General features: G+C 52.2%; 1 protein-coding gene across 1 annotated transcript in view; it reads left to right on the top strand.

The window, feature by feature from the left end:
• SYNGAP1 (synaptic Ras GTPase activating protein 1) overlaps nucleotides 1-18,356 on the top strand; it is a 31,156-nt gene that overhangs the window by 10,718 nt on the left and 2,082 nt on the right. Inside the window, 15 exon segments of the mRNA XM_017853633.1 lie at nucleotides 1,446-1,599; nucleotides 1,810-1,908; nucleotides 4,011-4,634; nucleotides 4,762-4,906; nucleotides 5,117-5,261; nucleotides 7,083-7,319; nucleotides 7,476-7,677; nucleotides 7,884-8,062; nucleotides 8,753-8,794; nucleotides 9,184-10,187; nucleotides 10,190-10,251; nucleotides 10,736-10,909; nucleotides 12,894-13,105; nucleotides 14,164-14,254; nucleotides 18,100-18,131. Of these exon segments, the coding sequence (XP_017709122.1) occupies nucleotides 1,446-1,599; nucleotides 1,810-1,908; nucleotides 4,011-4,634; nucleotides 4,762-4,906; nucleotides 5,117-5,261; nucleotides 7,083-7,319; nucleotides 7,476-7,677; nucleotides 7,884-8,062; nucleotides 8,753-8,794; nucleotides 9,184-10,187; nucleotides 10,190-10,251; nucleotides 10,736-10,909; nucleotides 12,894-13,105; nucleotides 14,164-14,254; nucleotides 18,100-18,131 (3,402 nt within the window).

Here is an 18,356-nt window from a genome sequence, read left to right as displayed (position 1 = left end):
GGGGGGGGCCGGGGCCGGGGGAGCGTCGCGCTGACGGCAGCCAGAGCCTGCGATGACGGGGCTGCTATAAATAACTTCTTGGAGGCTCCCACACCCGAGCTCCCCTCCCGCTTTCCCACTGCTCTCTACTCTTCATCCCCTGCCCATCTCCATACCGCTTGCTATCCTACCCCTCATTATTCCATGCCCCCAGTCCCCTTTATCTTCTGTCCTCCTGCAGTGACTTTTTTGCATTCCATCCCCTCTTAGCCCCCACCTTGCTTCTCCTGGCCACCTCTCCAGTTGGTCCTCCTCCTCTTCTGTCCTCTGTCTTGCTGCACATACCTTTGTCTTCCCCTTTCTCCTTGCCCTACCTTCTCTTCTTCCCTAGTCCCCATATTCTGTCTTTTATCCTCATTCAGCTCTTTTTTGCCCACAGCTTTCTCCTATTTCATATGCTTTGCCCTCACTCTTTCCCCTGGTTCTGCTAAAACTTGTCCTCTTATGCTATGTTCATTCATTCTTTGAATCATTAAATGTTTATTAGGCACTAGCTGTGTGCCAGGCCCAGGCTAGACATATCTCTTCTCTGTGCCTTCACTTTTTTACTTCCACTTTTTCCTTTATACTGAGGCTCTGGTTTCTGGGGTTACCTGGAGGTACTACCTAGAAGTGCCCCAGGCCCATTTTGTTCTCTCCTTTTTTTTTTCTTTTCTGCCATGGTCCATTTCTGGGTTGAGATATTTCTAGGTATCCCCAGTCCTTGCAATCCCTTAGGTGTGAGATGGTTGGAGTTTCTTTTTTTTTTTTTCCTTTTTTTAAAAATAGAGATAGGGTCTCACTGTGTTGCCCAGACTGGTCTCGAACTCCTGGGCTCAAGTGACCCTCCCACCTCGGCCTTTGAAAGTGTTGGGATTACAGGCGTGAGCCACCAGGCCCAGCTGGAGCAGGGGAGTTGCTTAAAGGATTCTCATTTCTCTCACATCCCTCATGTCCTTCCTGAGATAGGCAGGGTTTCTTTCAGTGTCTGTTTGGGAATGGTGTTCAGGGGGCCTTCTCTCCAAGTCTCCATCCTGGAACAGACTGATGGTGCAGGATCCCTATGTGTCTAAGAAGAGTAGTGGGGCCGGCCGTGGTGGCTCATGCCTGTAATCCCAGCACTTTGGGAGGCTGAATCACGTGAGGTCAGGAGTTTGAGACCAGCCTGACCAACAGGGTGAAACCGTGTCTCAACTAAAAATACAAAAAAAAAAAAAAAAAAAAAAAGAAAGAAAGAAAAAGAAAAAAAATTAGCTGGGTGTACTGAGGCAGGAGAATCGCTTGAGCCCAGGAGGCAGAAGTTGCAGCGAGCCGAGATCATACCACTGTACTCCAGCCTGGGTGACAGAGCAAGGCTCTGTCTCAAAAAGAAAAAAAAAGAGTGGGGGGCCCTGATCCCCTCCTCTCCTGAACCTCCTGCTTGCTAGGGCCCGGCTGATGCAAAGCTTTAAGGAGTCGCACTCTCATGAGTCCTTGCTGAGTCCTAGCAGTGCAGCTGAGGCATTGGAGCTCAACTTGGATGAAGATTCCATTATCAAGCCAGTGCACAGCTCCATCCTGGGCCAGGAGTTCTGTTTTGAGGTACTGGGTCTAGTAGGCTGGGGAGGGCCAAAGGAAAGGGGCAATGGAAGGTGGGGGGCAGAGAGGTCTAGAGAAAGTGGCACAGGTGGGGACATCAAGGAAACAAACTTCTGGGACTGGAAGAAAGGAGGATAGGCCAGGGAGGAAGAGAAAGTAGCAGAGTCTCCTTCCCTCTGTAGCCCTTTCCCTCAACTCCACACTCCTTTCTAGGTAACAACTTCATCAGGAACAAAATGCTTTGCCTGTCGGTCTGCAGCCGAAAGAGACAAATGGATTGAGAATCTGCAGCGGGCAGTAAAGCCCAACAAGGTATTGGGGAATAAAGGGGACATAACCTGTGCAAGGCAAAGGTTGCGCCAACACAGAAAGTTGGGGGCCTAGGGAGGAAAGTGAGTTAAAGGAGGAGAGGCTTGGAGAAGGAGAGGATTGAAGTACAGGGCACCTGGACAAGAAGGGGGAGACCCCATTATTCTGAGTCCCCCATTTCTTTTCTCTTTCTGTACTTTCTGTACTGCTACCCTGCCTTACGATCTCTTTCCCTGCCATATAAGTCGTAGACTTACAGAGTTGACGGGGCTCTGGAAATCCTTTAGTCTAGCTTCCCTGCAGGCAAGAATACTTCACTAAAACCCCGCAGGACACATAAAATACACTTAGCCAAGTCTCTGTACCTTGGTTTCCTCTCTAAGACAGAGGGAACTGTCTTAGGGTTGGATTAAATGATCTCTAAGTTCCCTTTGGCACATAAATTCTGTGAGTCTGTGTTCTTCCCAAAACTTCATGCTTTCAGTTGTTAGCTATTCTCTGTATCCCAGTTTCTAGCAAGCTTACAGTCCTAGTCACCCTCCTCTGGGGGGAACTCTTGTGTCTTGATGTCCTTAAAGAACTCAACCCAAGATGCTGACATGATCTGACCTATGCAGAGTACAAACACCATGTTCTTTTTCCACACACTGCAGTATCACCTGAGCCTTCCCATTAGCTTGTGCTCAATTGTATCCCCCCAGGCCCTTATACCAACTGTCAAGCCTTACTCACTCTTTTTTTTTTTTTTTTTTGAGACAGAGTCTTACTCTGTCACCCAGGCTGGAGTGCAGTGGTGTGATCTTGGCTCACTACAACCTCCACCTCCCAGGTTTAAGCAATTCCTGTGCCTCAGCCTCCCCAGTAGCTAGGATTACAGGCATGCACCACCACACCTGACTAATTTTTGTATTTTTAGTAGAGACGAGATTTCACCATGTTGGCCAGGCTAGTCTCAAACCCCTGACCTCAGGTTGTCTGCCTGCCTCAGTCACCCAAAGTGCTAGGATTACAGGCATGAGCCACCACACCTGGCCAAGCTTTACCCATTCTATATGCAATTCTTTTTTCACAATTTCTGATAGTTTCTGCAGGACTTTCCAGTTCCCTTTAAATTCTACATTAATATTTTTGGCTTGTTATTCCAGCTTTAAAAATCTTTCCAATACTGTTTGTGTTGTCTGGTGTATGTGTCTAGAAACTACGCTTCTAGAGTAGTTTCCTGGGGCTGCTTTAACAAACTGCTACAAACTTGGTCACATAAAACAACAGAAATTTACTCTTTCACACAGTTCAGGGGACTGGAAGTCCAAAAGCCAGGTATCAGCAGGGCCATGCTCCTTTTGATGCTGTAGCGGGGAATCCTTCCTTGCCTCTTCCTAGCTTCTGGAGGTTGCCAGCAGTCCTTGGCATTCCTGGGCTTGTAACTGCGTATGTCTAATTTCTGCCTCCATCTTCACGTAGCTGGCTTCCTTTTGTGTGTCTCTGTATCCTGTATCTCTATGTCTCCAAATCTCCCTCTCCATATAAAGACATCAATTTGTATAAGGTAGATTAAGAGTCAACTCTAATTCAGTATGGCCTTTTTTTTTTTTTTTTTTTTTTCTGAGATGGAATTTCGCTCTTGTTTTCCAGGCTGGAGTGCAATGGCATGAGCTCAGCTCACTGCACCCTCCGCCTCCCAGGTTCAAGTGATTCTCCTACCTCAGCCTCCTGAGTAGCTGGGATTACAGGCACATGCCACTATGCCCAGCTAATTTTTTTTGTATTTTTGTTAGAGACAGGGTTTCACTATGTTGGCCAGGCTGGCTCGAACTCCTGACCTCAGGCGATCCACCCATCTCAGCCTCCCAAAGTCCTGGGATTACAGGAATGAGATACCGTGCCTGGCCTCTTCTTAATTTGATTACATTTGCAGGGATCCTGTTTCCGAATAAGATCACATTCACAGGTTCAGGGTAGACATGAGTTTTGGTGGGATACTGTTCAACCCAGTACACCGTCTCACCTATGATTGCTGTCTGTATCCCACTTTCTTACTGTCTCTCCTCTTTTGGTGTCTCTCTGTCCCTTCCCCCTTTAACATCGTGCCCACCCCACCATGCCAGGACAACAGCCGCCGGGTAGACAATGTGCTAAAGCTGTGGATCATAGAGGCCCGAGAGCTGCCCCCCAAGAAGCGGTACTACTGTGAGCTCTGCCTGGATGACATGCTGTATGCACGCACCACCTCCAAGCCCCGCTCTGCCTCAGGGGACACCGTCTTCTGGGGCGAGCACTTCGAGTTTAACAACCTGCCGGCTGTCCGTGCCCTGCGGCTGCATCTGTACCGTGACTCAGACAAAAAGCGCAAGAAGGACAAGGCGGGCTATGTCGGCCTGGTGACTGTGCCGGTGGCCACCCTGGCTGGGCGCCACTTCACAGAGCAGTGGTACCCTGTAACCCTGCCAACAGGCAGTGGGGGATCTGGGGGCATGGGCTCGGGAGGGGGAGGAGGTTCGGGGGGCGGCTCAGGGGGCAAGGGCAAAGGAGGTTGCCCGGCTGTGCGGCTGAAAGCACGTTACCAGACAATGAGCATCTTGCCCATGGAGCTGTATAAGGAGTTTGCAGAGTATGTCACCAACCATTATCGGATGCTGTGTGCAGTCTTGGAGCCCGCCCTGAATGTCAAAGGCAAGGAGGAGGTTGCCAGTGCACTAGTTCACATCCTACAGAGTACAGGCAAGGCCAAGGTGAGTGTTGTGCCCTCAGGGAAAGGTGACTTGGGAATGGGCACTTGCTTGGGGGTTAGTGAGGACAGGGCAAATTCACGAGATTGGGTTGTGCAGAGGCTGACACTTGGATTTTCCTGGGCCTCAGGACTTCCTTTCAGACATGGCCATGTCTGAGGTAGACCGGTTCATGGAACGGGAGCACCTCATATTCCGCGAGAACACGCTCGCCACTAAAGCCATAGAAGAGTATATGAGACTGATTGGTCAGAAATACCTCAAGGATGCCATTGGTATGGCCCACACTCAGGCCCTCTTCTTCCCAAACCTGCCAGATGTCCACCCCAGACCCCAAGTCCACCCTTCCACAGCTTGATACTTCCTAACCCAGAGTCCTAGGACTCCAGCCTCCAACACCTGATTCTGAAATTTCCCCAACCCTGGCCACCCCCTTCCCTGCCCTTGGAAAGTGTGACCACACCCTCTTGTGCCACCACCCCCAGGAGAGTTCATCCGTGCTCTGTATGAGTCTGAGGAAAACTGCGAGGTAGACCCTATCAAGTGCACAGCGTCCAGTTTGGCAGAGCACCAGGCCAACCTGCGAATGTGCTGTGAGTTGGCCCTGTGCAAGGTGGTCAACTCCCACTGGTGAGACTGGGAACGCTGGGCTGGGGGGCCAGGGTCGGGGGAATTATGTGTTCATCTGTTCATCTATCTGTCCATCCTCAGAGAGGACTGAGAACCATTTATGGGCAAAGCATTGTTCTAGGCGCTATATAGCAAACAGGTGAAAGAGGCCTGGTCCCTGCCCTCAGAGGGCCTCCACCAGAATGAGTGGGGACAAGTTAGGAAAACAAACAAAAAAAAGCCACAGAGTCATAATGGTGTGTAAGTGCTGAGTAAGGGTCCCCCCACCTCTGTGTGATAGAAGGTCAGAGAGAAGGCAGAGCTTTAATTGAGATAAGCGGGGAAGAGGTGCCCCATTGGGTAGGCTTTGAAGACTGTAGGTTCTGATATATGGACATAGTTGGCAAGAAAGACATTTCAGAAGGCGGCTGTGAGAAAGGCACATGTGTGATGGTGAAAAGGCCCAGGAGTTATCAGGGGACATTAGAGTAGGTTAGTAGCAATTACATCAGGTTTAGTGGAGCATGTGCCTCATGATGGGGAGTGCTGGGAGAGATGTCTGGGCAGGAAGATTAGCTGTAGAAACTGGAAGGCCTCAAGGAGTCTGAGGTCATTGGTAGGCCTTGGGATGCCATTAAAGGTATCAGAAGTATTGTGCTTTAGAAGATTAATCCATAGGCTGGGCACGGTGGCTCATGCCTGTAATCCCAGCACTTTGGGAGGCCGAGGTGGGCAGACCACCTGAGGTCAGGAGTTCAAGACCAGCCTGACCAACATGGAGAAACGCTGTCTCTACTAAAAATAGAAAATTAGCCGGATGTGGTGGTGCATGCCTGTAATCTCAGCTACTTGGGAGGCTAAGGCAGGAGAATCGATTGAACCCAGGAGGCGGAGGTTGCGGTGAGCCAAGATGACGCCATTGCACTCCAGCTTGGGCAACAAGAGTGAAACTCTGTCTCAAAAAAAAAAAAAAAAAAAGATTAATCCATAAGTAGACTATATGTAGTAGAGTAGAAGGGTGTATGGAGGGGGATGACTGGAGTAGAGCCAGCTGGGGGTTGGGAGGCATGAAAGTCAGATCCTGAATCAGAACAGTGTCAGAGTTAGGAAGGAGCTACTGGAAGGACCCTCTGAGGAAAGGATCAGTAGGAATTGTCAGCTTATTGGAAAGGAGGGAGCATATCTGCGGGGAGTCACGGATGACTCAAGAGGCCATGAGGCTGGTGGTTGGGAGACCTGTGGCCTCATTGACAACCAGGAAAGTCAGGAGGAGGAGCCAGTTGGAGGTGTGGGGGTGGTGGTGAGCTCTGCTTTACACCAGTCGAGTTTAAGGTGTCAGTGGGACATTGAAGTGGATCTGGGAGGTGGGGGGAGTGAACTCTGAGCCATTCCAGGGACTGGGGATCATGCCTGGGGCACCTCCATCCCCATTTCCCTGGAATCCAGAAGAGTTGGGGGGTCCGAGCTCCCTGTACCTCAAGTGACCCTCCATCTCTCCCATCTCTGTCTCTCCCTGGTGTCTGTTTTTCTTCTCCTCCTCTCCTTGTCTCTCTCCCACACCCCTCCATCTCTCTCCCACGTGTCTCTCCCCTCACCTTCTCTCCCCCTCCATTTCTCTCTCCCTAATCTGTCTGTTCCCTCTGCCATGGCCCCCTTCTTCAAGCAGCCTCCCATCTTGCTCCTGCGGTCCCTCCTTCCCTGTCTCTCTCACCTCTGTTTCCACACCCTCACCTCCTACCACCCCCCTCAGCATGTTCCCTGGAAGCTGAGGGTCTCTGGGGCTCAGTCCCGGTCTCTCTCTTTCTCTCTCTCTCTCTCTGTCTCCCCGCCCCTTTCCCCCAGCGTGTTCCCGAGGGAGCTGAAGGAGGTGTTTGCTTCGTGGCGGCTGCGCTGCGCAGAGCGAGGCCGGGAGGACATCGCAGACAGGCTTATCAGCGCCTCGCTCTTCCTGCGCTTCCTCTGCCCAGCGATTATGTCGCCCAGTCTCTTTGGGCTTATGCAGGAGTACCCAGATGAGCAGACCTCACGCACCCTCACCCTCATTGCCAAGGTCATCCAGAACCTGGCCAACTTTTCCAAGTGAGGAAAGCTTCAGGAGGGGGCAGGGCAGGGCGTGGCAGGGCTGGGGGTGGGCAAGAAGGGTCTCCTGAGTCCCCAGAGATCCTGAGATGGGGAGGCTATGATACCTTCTCTGTGTGTGTGTCTGTGACCTTTATCTTCTGGATTCTTGGCTAGGTTTACCTCAAAGGAGGACTTTCTGGGCTTCATGAATGAGTTTCTGGAGCTGGAATGGGGTTCCATGCAGCAGTTCTTGTATGAGATCTCCAACCTGGACACGCTAACCAACAGCAGTAGCTTTGAGGGTTACATCGACTTGGGCCGAGAGCTCTCCACACTGCATGCCCTGCTCTGGGAGGTGCTGCCCCAGCTCAGCAAGGTCAGCAGATCCCCTCTTTGCCCTATCCCCAGATGACTCCAGAGGTTCCTGGAGCCTAAGAAACTACCCTTTGAAGATGTTTTTTCTCCCCTTGTTCCCCGAGGTGTCACCACTACCATCCCAACTCAGACCCCCTCCACCTGTACCCTCAGAGGCCCTCTTAGAGCTGGGCACTGAGCCCCCAGGTAACAGCCTCACCCTTCCAGGAAGCCCTCCTGAAGCTGGGCCCACTGCCCCGGCTCCTCAATGACATCAGCACAGCTCTGAGGAACCCCAACATCCAAAGGCAGCCAAGCCGCCAGAGTGAGCGGCCCCGGCCTCAGCCCGTGGTACTGCGGGGGCCATCGGCTGAGATGCAGGGCTACATGATGCGGGACCTCAACAGGTGAGCACCCTAGGACAGCCAGGCCTGTGCCCTAGGAGCCTTCTCCTGTTCTAGATACTCCTCATTGGGCCCCACACGCATCTCTCTAGGGCTTGAAAAAAAGGAAAAAGCACCAAGTTCTCAGGGAAGACTGGTAAGGAGACAGGTACAGTCAGTGGTAGGCCGAGAGCCCTTTACAGCCTGAGGAAGTGAGAGATGTGGAGCTTTAGGAAGAGGGCTGAGGCTCCACCAACTCACGGCTTAGTTGTAAGCCTAGAGCATCCCTGCTGCAAGCTCTGATTTGCTGTCCCTCTGCTTGCCTATGCTTGTCCCCAGGCTGAGGATCAGCCAGCACGTCATGTCAGCTATGTGTCAAAATATTCAAACATCTCAGCAATAGCTAGTGAATAAGCACTTCCCCCAGCCCCCAACCAGAACCTCACAGACCTCCCCATGATCCAGCACTTAGAGCAGTGGCAGCAGAAGCCTAGTAGGGCCTGCAGCCTGCTCCAGAGTCCCAGCCTCCATTCCCATGGGTGGTGCCCGTGCCTCATTTGCTGCTCATTATTTTGATGATGGCCCTGCTTGTTCCTCTGCCCGTGTCTTCCTCCATGCCACCATACCCATGCCACCATTCCCGCCTCTCCTTTCATTTGTCCACATCTTTCTCCTTCTCTGTCTGTGCGCGCCCCTCTTTCCATCTCTCTCCAGCTCCATCGACCTTCAGTCCTTCATGGCTCGAGGCCTCAACAGGTGAGGGGCTCTCCCCTCCCCCGCCCTCCTCTCCTCTCCTGTCTGTTCCCTCTCCTGCTCCACTGGCCTTCGCCCTACTCCTCTCCTTCTCCATGGACCTCATCTCCTCCATATCTGCCCAGCCCTGTCCCCATTCCTTCTCTTGCTGCCCCCATCTCCCCTCCTCTAGGCCTCACCCCCTTCCCGGAGGGGCCCTGTCCTTTCCCTTTACCCACCTGTCCCCTCCCATCCCCCCTGCCTTCCCTCTTCAGGGCTGCCACTGCTAGCTCTCAGCCCTTCCCTCTGGGTCCCACTTTTCACCCCAAGGCCTATGCCAGACCATAGCAAGGCTCAATTGCTAGGAGCCCCAACCTTACCTTCTGCTTGTGTGCCCCCTTCCTTTCTGACAGCTCTATGGACATGGCTCGCCTCCCCTCCCCAACCAAGGAAAAGCCACCCCCACCACCGCCTGGTGGGGGTAAAGACCTGTTCTATGTAAGCCGTCCACCCCTGGCCCGTTCCTCACCAGCATACTGCACGAGCAGCTCGGACATCACAGAGCCAGAGCAGAAGATGCTGAGTGTCAACAAGAGTGTGTCCATGCTGGACTTACAGGGCGATGGGCCTGGTGGCCGCCTCAACAGCAGCAGTGTTTCGAACCTGGCGGCCGTAGGGGACCTGCTGCACTCAAGCCAGGCCTCGCTGACAGCAGCCTTGGGGCTACGGCCTGCGCCTGCTGGACGCCTCTCCCAGGGGAGTGGCTCATCCATCACGGCGGCTGGCATGCGCCTCAGCCAGATGGGTGTCACCACAGACGGTGTCCCTGCCCAGCAACTGCGAATACCCCTCTCCTTCCAGAACCCTCTCTTCCACATGGCTGCTGATGGGCCAGGTCCCCCAGGCGGCCATGGCGGGGGCGGTGGCCATGGCCCACCTTCCTCCCATCACCACCACCACCACCATCACCACCACCGAGGTGGAGAGCCCCCTGGGGACACCTTTGCCCCATTCCATGGCTATAGCAAGAGTGAGGACCTCTCTTCCGGGGTCCCCAAGCCCCCTGCTGCCTCCATCCTTCATAGCCACAGCTACAGTGATGAGTTTGGACCCTCTGGCACTGACTTCACCCGTCGGCAGCTTTCACTCCAGGACAACCTGCAGCACATGCTGTCCCCTCCCCAGATCACCATTGGTCCCCAGAGGCCAGCCCCCTCAGGGCCTGGAGGTGGGAGCGGTGGGGCAGCGGTGGGGTGGCGGGGCCAGCCACCTCCATTGCAGAGGGGCAAGTCTCAGCAGTTGACAGTCAGCGCAGCCCAGAAACCCCGGCCATCCAGCGGGAATCTATTGCAGTCCCCAGAGCCAAGTTATGGCCCCGCCCGTCCACGGCAACAGAGCCTCAGCAAGGAGGGCAGCATTGGGGCAGCGGGGGCAGCGGTGGCGGAGGGGGTGGGGGGCTGAAGCCCTCCATCACCAAGCAGGTAGGTGAAGGCAGGAGGAAGGTGGGCTGGGTCACGACAGGGAGGGGAGGAGGAGATTGCGGGGGTGGGGTTGGAACAGAGTCTGTGGCCTGAAGTTACAATCTTCTTGCCTCCTTTTGGCCATTAAATGTGTATAGAGAGCCTGCTATGTGCCATGTGCTGTGCCAGGCACTAAAGATATGGCACTGAACCCTCTTAGCACTCTCATTCTAGAGGGGATTAATCCATAAGTAGAGTGGGGATGACTGGAATAGGACCAGTTGGGGGCTTGGAGTCATAAAAATCAGATCCTGAATGAGAACAGTAACAGGAGAAATTGTCTGGCATTCAACTCACATCTCTGGCATTCAGAGGTGATAAAGGCTACAGCAGGGCAATAGGACTGGGACTGTCATCTCCTTTGGCTGTGCTGTTGCCCTCTAAATGTACCCTGCTTTTTCCTACCTTTCCTTTCTCTGTTCACCCTCACTGTACCTTGTCCCAGCATTCTCAGACACCGTCCACATTGAACCCCACAATGCCAGCCTCTGAGCGGACAGTGGCCTGGGTCTCCAATATGCCTCACCTGTCGGCTGACATCGAGAGTGCCCACATCGAGCGGGAAGAGTACAAGCTCAAGGAGTACTCAAAATCGATGGATGAGAGCCGGCTGGATAGGGTACGGTGGGCTCTACCAGCTCCAAGCCCCAATATTTCCTTTCACCCACAGGGGAGATCTCTAGTCACTTCCAAGGGAAACCTCCAGGGTCAGGTAGTTACGGTGGAAAGAAAAGGCAAAGACGTGATCACCTCTTGAGAAGCCTTCAGTCCATCTGGGGAGACCAGATACACACAGTTGTTAAAAGTCACTTTCAACTCTATTTTGTAGGTTATATATATCGTAGACTATCTGGGGATCATCTATTTTAGGCTTACCTCCATGTTCTTCCCCAGGAGGAACATAAGCCCTGGCTCCTGTGACTGCTTAGGAAAGGAAATGTTACTTTACTGGCAGTAGGAGCTAATAAATTGGGTGGGGATGGAGGGGGATGCAGTTATATTACAAGTGATGTCTGGCCTACCCAGTCACTGTCCCATCGGCATAAGTTACAGTCAGTGGGCAGAGGATGCATGTGGTAAAGTAGTATGTATCAGTCATGTGTGAAAAGGCCATCCAGACCCTCACTTGGTGGAGGCTGAGGGCAAAGGGCACCAAGAGCTCTGGGGCACACACAGATAACTTAGCAGAAAGTTACTTGAGGAAGCTGTTGCTCCTAGGGCTTGAGGAAGAGGGTGGCTGCAGGATTAGGTCATATATAAAGAACATATGACCCTAACATGGAGAAGTGGTTTTTGAGCATAGGAAATGGGACTGACTCAAATGGGCTTGACCAGCAAATTTAATGAGAATTAAGCCCTAATATTAGCCCCAACGCAGCCATCGTAGGAAGTTAATTCGCATCTCTCCTCTGCATGTAGAAGGGTTGGTGATGCATGTATGTATCCTCTTCAGAGAATGAGGAAATAGTCTTTTGAATCATTTTTTTTCTGTTCTGTGCTTCAGATAAGGAAACCTTGTTGAGAAAGGCTGTAGACTAGCACTATCCAATATAACTTTCTGCAGTGATGAAATGTTCTGTAATCTGTACTGTTCACATGTGGCTAGTTGTGATTCAGGAACTGAATTTTTAGCCCTATTTAATTTTAATTTTGTAATTTTTTTAGACAGGGTTTTGCTCTGTCACCCAGGCTGGAGTGCAGTGGTGCAAATCTGGCTTGCTGCAACCTCTGCCTCCTGGGCTCAAGGCATCCTCCCACCTCAGCCCCCTGAGTAGCTAGGACTACAGGGTCTTGCTACCATGCCCGGCTAGTTTTTCTTTCTTTCCTTTTTTTTTTCTTTTTTTTCCTTCTTTTTTTTTTTTTTTTTTTTGTAGAGACGGGGTTTTGCCATGTTGCCCAGGCTGGTCTAGAACTTGTGAGCTCAAGTGATCTACATGCTTCAGCCTCCCAAAGTGCTGGGATTACAAGTGTTGAGCTACCGTGCCTGGCCTAAATTTTAAATAACTACATGTGGGCTGGTGGCTCTTACATTAGACAGCACAGCTGTAAACTCTAGAGCCAATAGGGCAGATAAAATGACTCTTCTGAACTCTTCCAGCTCTGGAATTCCTAGATTCTCAGTCTAGAATTCACTTGTAGACCCCCTATCCTTGGCTCCTTGACAGAGCCAAAGAGAGGGTCACATGGAGGACAGCACCTACCTTTCCCCCATCAATTGCCTTTTCTTCCTGTGTCTCTAGCATGTGTTCTGGGGCCTGGCTTAGGGCTGAAGAGTCACCCTATTTTTAATTTCTGAGCACAGTTACTCAAGGTGTGCTTGTGAATCTAGGTTTCTGTATGGGTCTTCATGAAGTGCCATACATAGACCTCAGGGTGTGGGAGTCTGTGACCTTGCTCTATTTTGAGGAAGCCTCAGCACCATGGCAGGGTCTTCTCAAAAGCAGGTGTGTGGATATGATCCACAGGCAGGGAGGGGGTTGGGGAAGGCAGCTGGCTGTCCCTCACCATGCAGTGGCTGTGCTCGGCAGACAGGGATGGAGGCTGGGTGGTGGGCTTGGGGTGGGGCGCCCCTCACAGTGCGGGGTCGTGTGCCCGGCGGGCAGGTGAAGGAGTACGAGGAGGAGATTCACTCACTGAAAGAGCGGCTGCACATGTCCAACCGGAAGCTGGAAGAGTATGAGCGGAGGCTGCTGTCCCAGGAAGAACAGACCAGCAAAATCCTGATGCAGTATCAGGCCCGACTGGAGCAGAGTGAGAAGAGGCTAAGGCAGCAGCAGGCAGAGAAGGATTCGCAGATCAAGAGCATCATTGGCAGGTGAGGGGCGGCCTGGGGAGGGGGTTGTGAGGGAGAGCCTGAGGCTGAAGAGAACAAGTGGGCGAGCGACTACTGACTCCCATCCCAAACTCAGGAGCCCACCAGGAGAGCCCACAACTCTCCTCCCCGGGAAGCCACCCACTCACTATCACCAGATGGAGAGAAACCACAACCTGCTTAGTGCATTAAATATCCCTTTACTAAACCCTGACCTCTCTTCTGATAGAGTAGCTTCGGAAGCCCTTGGAAAATGTACCTGTTCCTGTCCAACCATCACTGCATTTGCATTCACTCTAGGCCAGGACTCCCCACTGGTTATTCTCAACTTAACCTGTGATGTTCACCCCAAACCTAAGCAGGGCTCCCTAGCCAGAGTAGCCCCTGCCCTTCCTGGGCAGACCCTCCCTCTCTAGCCTTGGAAAGGTGTTCTGTTAGAAAGGGTCTTTTAGCCTGTGTATGTTTTCAGCTGCTCCAGCAAGCCCTGGGCTCCAAAGAGGGTATCCTCAGCAAAGAGGTCAATTATCTTCAGAGTGGTGGGGTTGCGGGGAGTGGGGGGTGCCCCTGGGCCCCACTCCAACCAGAGCCACCTCCATTTTGATCCATTCTAAATGTATTTTATGTAAGATTTAATTAGAAGAAAAGGACTTCTTGAAATATTTTTTGAAAACCACTGCTCTAATTGATATCCTTTATGAGAAATCACTTTGAGGATCTTCACAGTGAGGTGACATGGGGGATGCAGAAGCCAGGTCCTCAGCCATGGAAGGTCTGGGGAAGGGGCACTACTGTCCTGATTGGGAAGATGGAGACCTGGAGGTGTCTGGATGGTAGAAGTCTTTGAGGCACAGAAAGCTGCCTTAGCAGGAAGGTGTAAGGGTTCCTGGGAGGAAGGTGGAGAGCATGATCCTGAGTAACAGGGAGTCTTGTGTCATGGCAATGGAGGGACTCTGATTCTAAGGGATTAGGATGCCTGAGGCTTTTCCAGAGAGCTGTGGGGTTCCATGGGGAGGCTCTGAGCCTGTGCCCGCCACTAACCCCACTGAAGCCCGTCCCTTCAGGCTGATGCTGGTGGAGGAGGAGCTGCGCCGGGACCACCCCGCCATGGCTGAGCCGCTGCCAGAACCCAAGAAGAGGCTGCTCGACGCTCAGGTGGAAATTACAATGTCATTTATCTTCTCTGTGTCCCATCCCCATCCATCCCACTGTCTTTCGTGCACTCACTACACCAGCCACCCAGCCCCATCACCATCTGTCTCTCATAGTCTGGGGTTTGTCCACTGGCTGCTCCTGGCAGCCCCCTAGTGACCCCATCTTCATCCCATCGTCTGTGCCTTTGTCACTCCTAGCAGCGTCAGCCCAACTCCTGTGCCTTCCCATCCAGTCTTCCCACTCCTGTCTGCATCTCGGGACCTTCTCTACCAGAACCTTGGTCTTTCTGCCCCTAGATCCCACCTAGTTCTGTGAACCCCTGCCCCTTCTTTGCCCACTCCTATTCAAGGCATGTTGTTCAGCTTCCTCTGAGCTCTTGGGCCAGAGGGCTAGAAGCTGCTATTTTCTGGAATAGAGCACAGGGCAGTATGATCTGTAGTTTCCCCAGGCCCTGGCTGGTACCCTGAAAACTTGGGGACCCCATCACCTCTGTTCTCTTGGCTCCCCAATTTTCCTGTCTCCTTGGCAGCTCCTGCATAGCATCTTCTTCCTGACTCTTCAGATCTTGAAGGCCTTCCATCCTGTAACCTCCCTTTTCCCTCAGTATTTAAGTCCAGGCTCCATTTGGCCTCCCTCTGGCCTTCCTCGCAGTCTGGCCCTCACACCTTCCCAGCTGCCTGCTCCCCAGCCTCTCTTCTCAAAAGCCAGCTTCTAGGACCTCCCTTCTGCACCCTTACCCCTTGCTTTCCCAAAATTCTGCTCATTTTCCTACCCATACTCCTCTTTCCTCTGCTCTGACTGCTAGGCTCCCCCCGCCTGCCATGCCCCCACCAAGGCTCCTGACCCCATGACCCCACTCTCTCCCACTGCAGCTCCTCATCAGGTAATTCTCCTGGTTCCGCTTTGGCCACGGGCGGAGGACACAGGGGGAGGTGACTCCGGACCACTGCAGGTTGGTCATGAAGCCCACTCCCTCCAACACCTCCGGAGCCTCTCCCCTCTCACTGCTGCCCTCCACACCCAGAGAACCTCCACAGACTCCAGCCCTCCGACACCTCCTGCACAGACCCATCTCCCAAGACACCACCCAAAGACAGCATTTGCTGCTGCTTCCCAGAACTGTCCAACAATACCTTAGCAACACCAAGAGTTGGGCCCTAGATGGGCCCAGCACATTCACAGGTCACATCCACTTCCCTGCAAAACCCACCCCCTCCCAGCCTCCTCCTGACTCTAAGCCCTCCTTTTCCTCTACCTCTCCAGTGTATGTCTGTCACCCCCCATTTCACCAGAGTGTCCTTAGGGGCTGGGGGTGGGTTTGTTAATGGGGTGGAGGTGATGATGGGTTGGAGGACCTTGGCTATAGGGGCTGTGCTGACTGCAGCAGGTAGGTTGGGTTTTCCTCTTCCTTCCCTAACATTGGTTCTCTACCCTCCTTTCCACTCCTCACCTGATTCTCTCTTTTCCTCCTCCTCACATCTGTGAGGCAGAAGGCATCTGGAACTCATATTGGCCCCCGTTGGGTGGGAATAAGGAGTGGGTAATTAACTCACGGAGACTTGGGATACCCTGGAAAAAATGCTATTGAGATGTCCTGACATTAGGCAGGATGGGTGGAACAAGAAGGAGCAAGAAAGGAACCTTAGGCAGATGTTAGGACATGGACTTGACCATGTGGCCTGGGAGTTTAGAAATGGGGAGAGACATCCTCCTAGATCAGATCGTGGGCTCAGTAGGCATGTTGATTCCCAGGCAGAGGTGCCAGGAACAGCATGGTAAAGAACGTACTCTCAGAGCGCACATCCCCAGGTTGCTGATGCCACTCACTCCCCCTCTCCTGCCATCAAGTGGCCTTGCTGGACACATAACCCTACCTAAAAAGCCAGTAAATGAGAACCTGTCAGCTCTAGACATTATTTCTGAGATGCGATTTTCTTTGGGATTGAGCTGCAGTGGGCAGTGGCTCCTTACACTGTAATTTTAACTCTCTGTCTGCCCAGCCTCTCTGTCAAAGTAGCTGGTGATCTATAAACAGATGCTAAAAGGCACCAGGGGACTTTGCCATTTAAAGGACTCCTGCAGTGAATTCTTTTGTAAAATGGATAATGGCATCCTAATTTATTCACTTTCTAAATTTGGGTCCAGGGGGGTGTCCGGGGCATGCTTATGTGCTGTCACCAGCAGACAAACAGGGAATAGAATATGGGGGTTCCTTTCCTGCTCTCCCGCCATACTCAGGATACCCTACCATAAGTGATTTCCTCTCACTGACTTGCAGAAAATGTGTGAGATACCCAGCAAGCTAAGAAGGCAGTTTTGCTGGGTATCTCATACCCAAGGCTGGGGTTTGGGCGACCTGAGAGGTTAGCTCCTTGATCCTAGGATGGAAGGGAGAGCTTACATAGAAGCTTTTACTTGGAAGGTTTTGTATCCTAAGGTCAGACATAGCTATATTGCCAAGCCTAAATGCCATGTGGCCCAGGAAATAATTTGGATATTTGTTCTAAACCACTTGTGGTAGGTATTGGTCCCTCTGCAACTCAGCCATTAATTAAAAATTAGTTCTGAGCCTGAATTTTAAAAGCCAAGTGTTGCCCCAGCCCCACACACACACCCGGATATGTACAGTACAAACCCCAGATAATTACAACAGCCAAAGAAGAGAGAAGGAAGTGAATTTCCCAGCCAGAAGTGTAGGGAAATTCAGATGGCTTTCTTTTCTCCCAGCAGAGGAACAGAACTAAGGGCAGGAACCAGGAGTTGGTCCAGCAGCTATAGAAGGTGATGAGAGTAGGACCAGGGGTAGGAGTTGGGTCTGGTACCCCTCACCCTCTAATTGGGAGCCCAGGGAGAAGGACTGAAAAGAAGATGGGGGTGGAAAAGAATAAAGCTGGCTTCTGCTTCCCAGGGATGCAGAGATTGGGGCATGCTGTGTCTGCAGAAGCTCCTAGTCATTTCTGCCATAATTGTGAGAGAGAGGGGCAGCCCTCCCATAAGATTTCTCCCTTCCCATATCACTTCCCTGAATCCCCTTCCTCTCCCCCCAGTACAGTTAAACCTCTCTCTAATTTGGAATGTTATATTTGAGAAGATGGCCACTGTGAATAAGTGACAAAACTGAATGACAGTGTCTATTTAATGAAATGCATGTCTTCAAAATATATACAGTAAGTAGAACTTGATGAACAAGGCTTTTTCCACTCCTCAGGGAGCATGCATTAATGAAAAGATATAATTCAAAAGTCTGTTTTCTGGTATGGGTTAAATATCCCCTCCTACAGACATATTTCCACCACTAATTTGCTTAGTACACCTTTTCTTCACAGATAAAGGAAACTCAAGCTCAGTTTTTGTTCAAATTACGAAGAAATTCCAAATCCACAGGGGTTTGGATTAATGAGGTTTTGCTGTACTGCCTCCCCTTATTCCTCAACATGAAGTTCCCCACCTCGGATTGGGGATGGGTGGGAGGGGGTTTCAAGAGGAGGAGGGTGGAATGGGCAGGCATATACATAGGTGAAGCCAGAGAAGGGTTAGGTTGGGGGTGCGGTGGGAACTTCCTGCTTTGATCTGGTTTCCTGGTGTGACACTCTGGGTTAAAGGCTTGAAGGCCCCTGTTAGGAGTCTGGGGTGAGATTCTCTTCTCTCTGATCCCAGAGGACGTTAACTTCTACTGCAGGTGAGAAACAAAATAGGAGGATGGTGGGGACTGTCCTGGGAGGAGGAGGTGGTCCATGGCTTGTGGTGTGGGCTGGCTATAGGGGAGGCCACTGCTAGGGGACTGGCATCCAGGCCCCCTTGAAGCGTCTCAATAAGTCCGCGCTCTCCTTTTTGGTGTCTTGCAGGAGAGGCAGCTTCCCCCCTTGGGTCCAACAAACCCGCGTGTGACGCTGGCCCCACCATGGAACGGCCTGGCCCCCCCAGCCCCACCACCCCACCCCGGCTGCAGATTACGGAGAACGGCGAGTTCCGAAACACCGCAGACCACTAGCCCACCCAGCATCACAGACCTTCTCTTCCTTTCCTGTGCACCCCACCCTGTAACAGCACCAACCACCAGGACTGGACATCACCGAGGAACAGCGGGATTGCCTCCCCGAAT

This window comes from Rhinopithecus bieti, unplaced genomic scaffold (assembly GCF_001698545.2).
Source record: "Rhinopithecus bieti isolate Rb0 unplaced genomic scaffold, ASM169854v2 scaffold_36553, whole genome shotgun sequence".
Taxonomy (NCBI): domain Eukaryota; kingdom Metazoa; phylum Chordata; class Mammalia; order Primates; family Cercopithecidae; genus Rhinopithecus; species Rhinopithecus bieti.
This window is presented reverse-complemented; position numbering and strand designations above follow the sequence as displayed.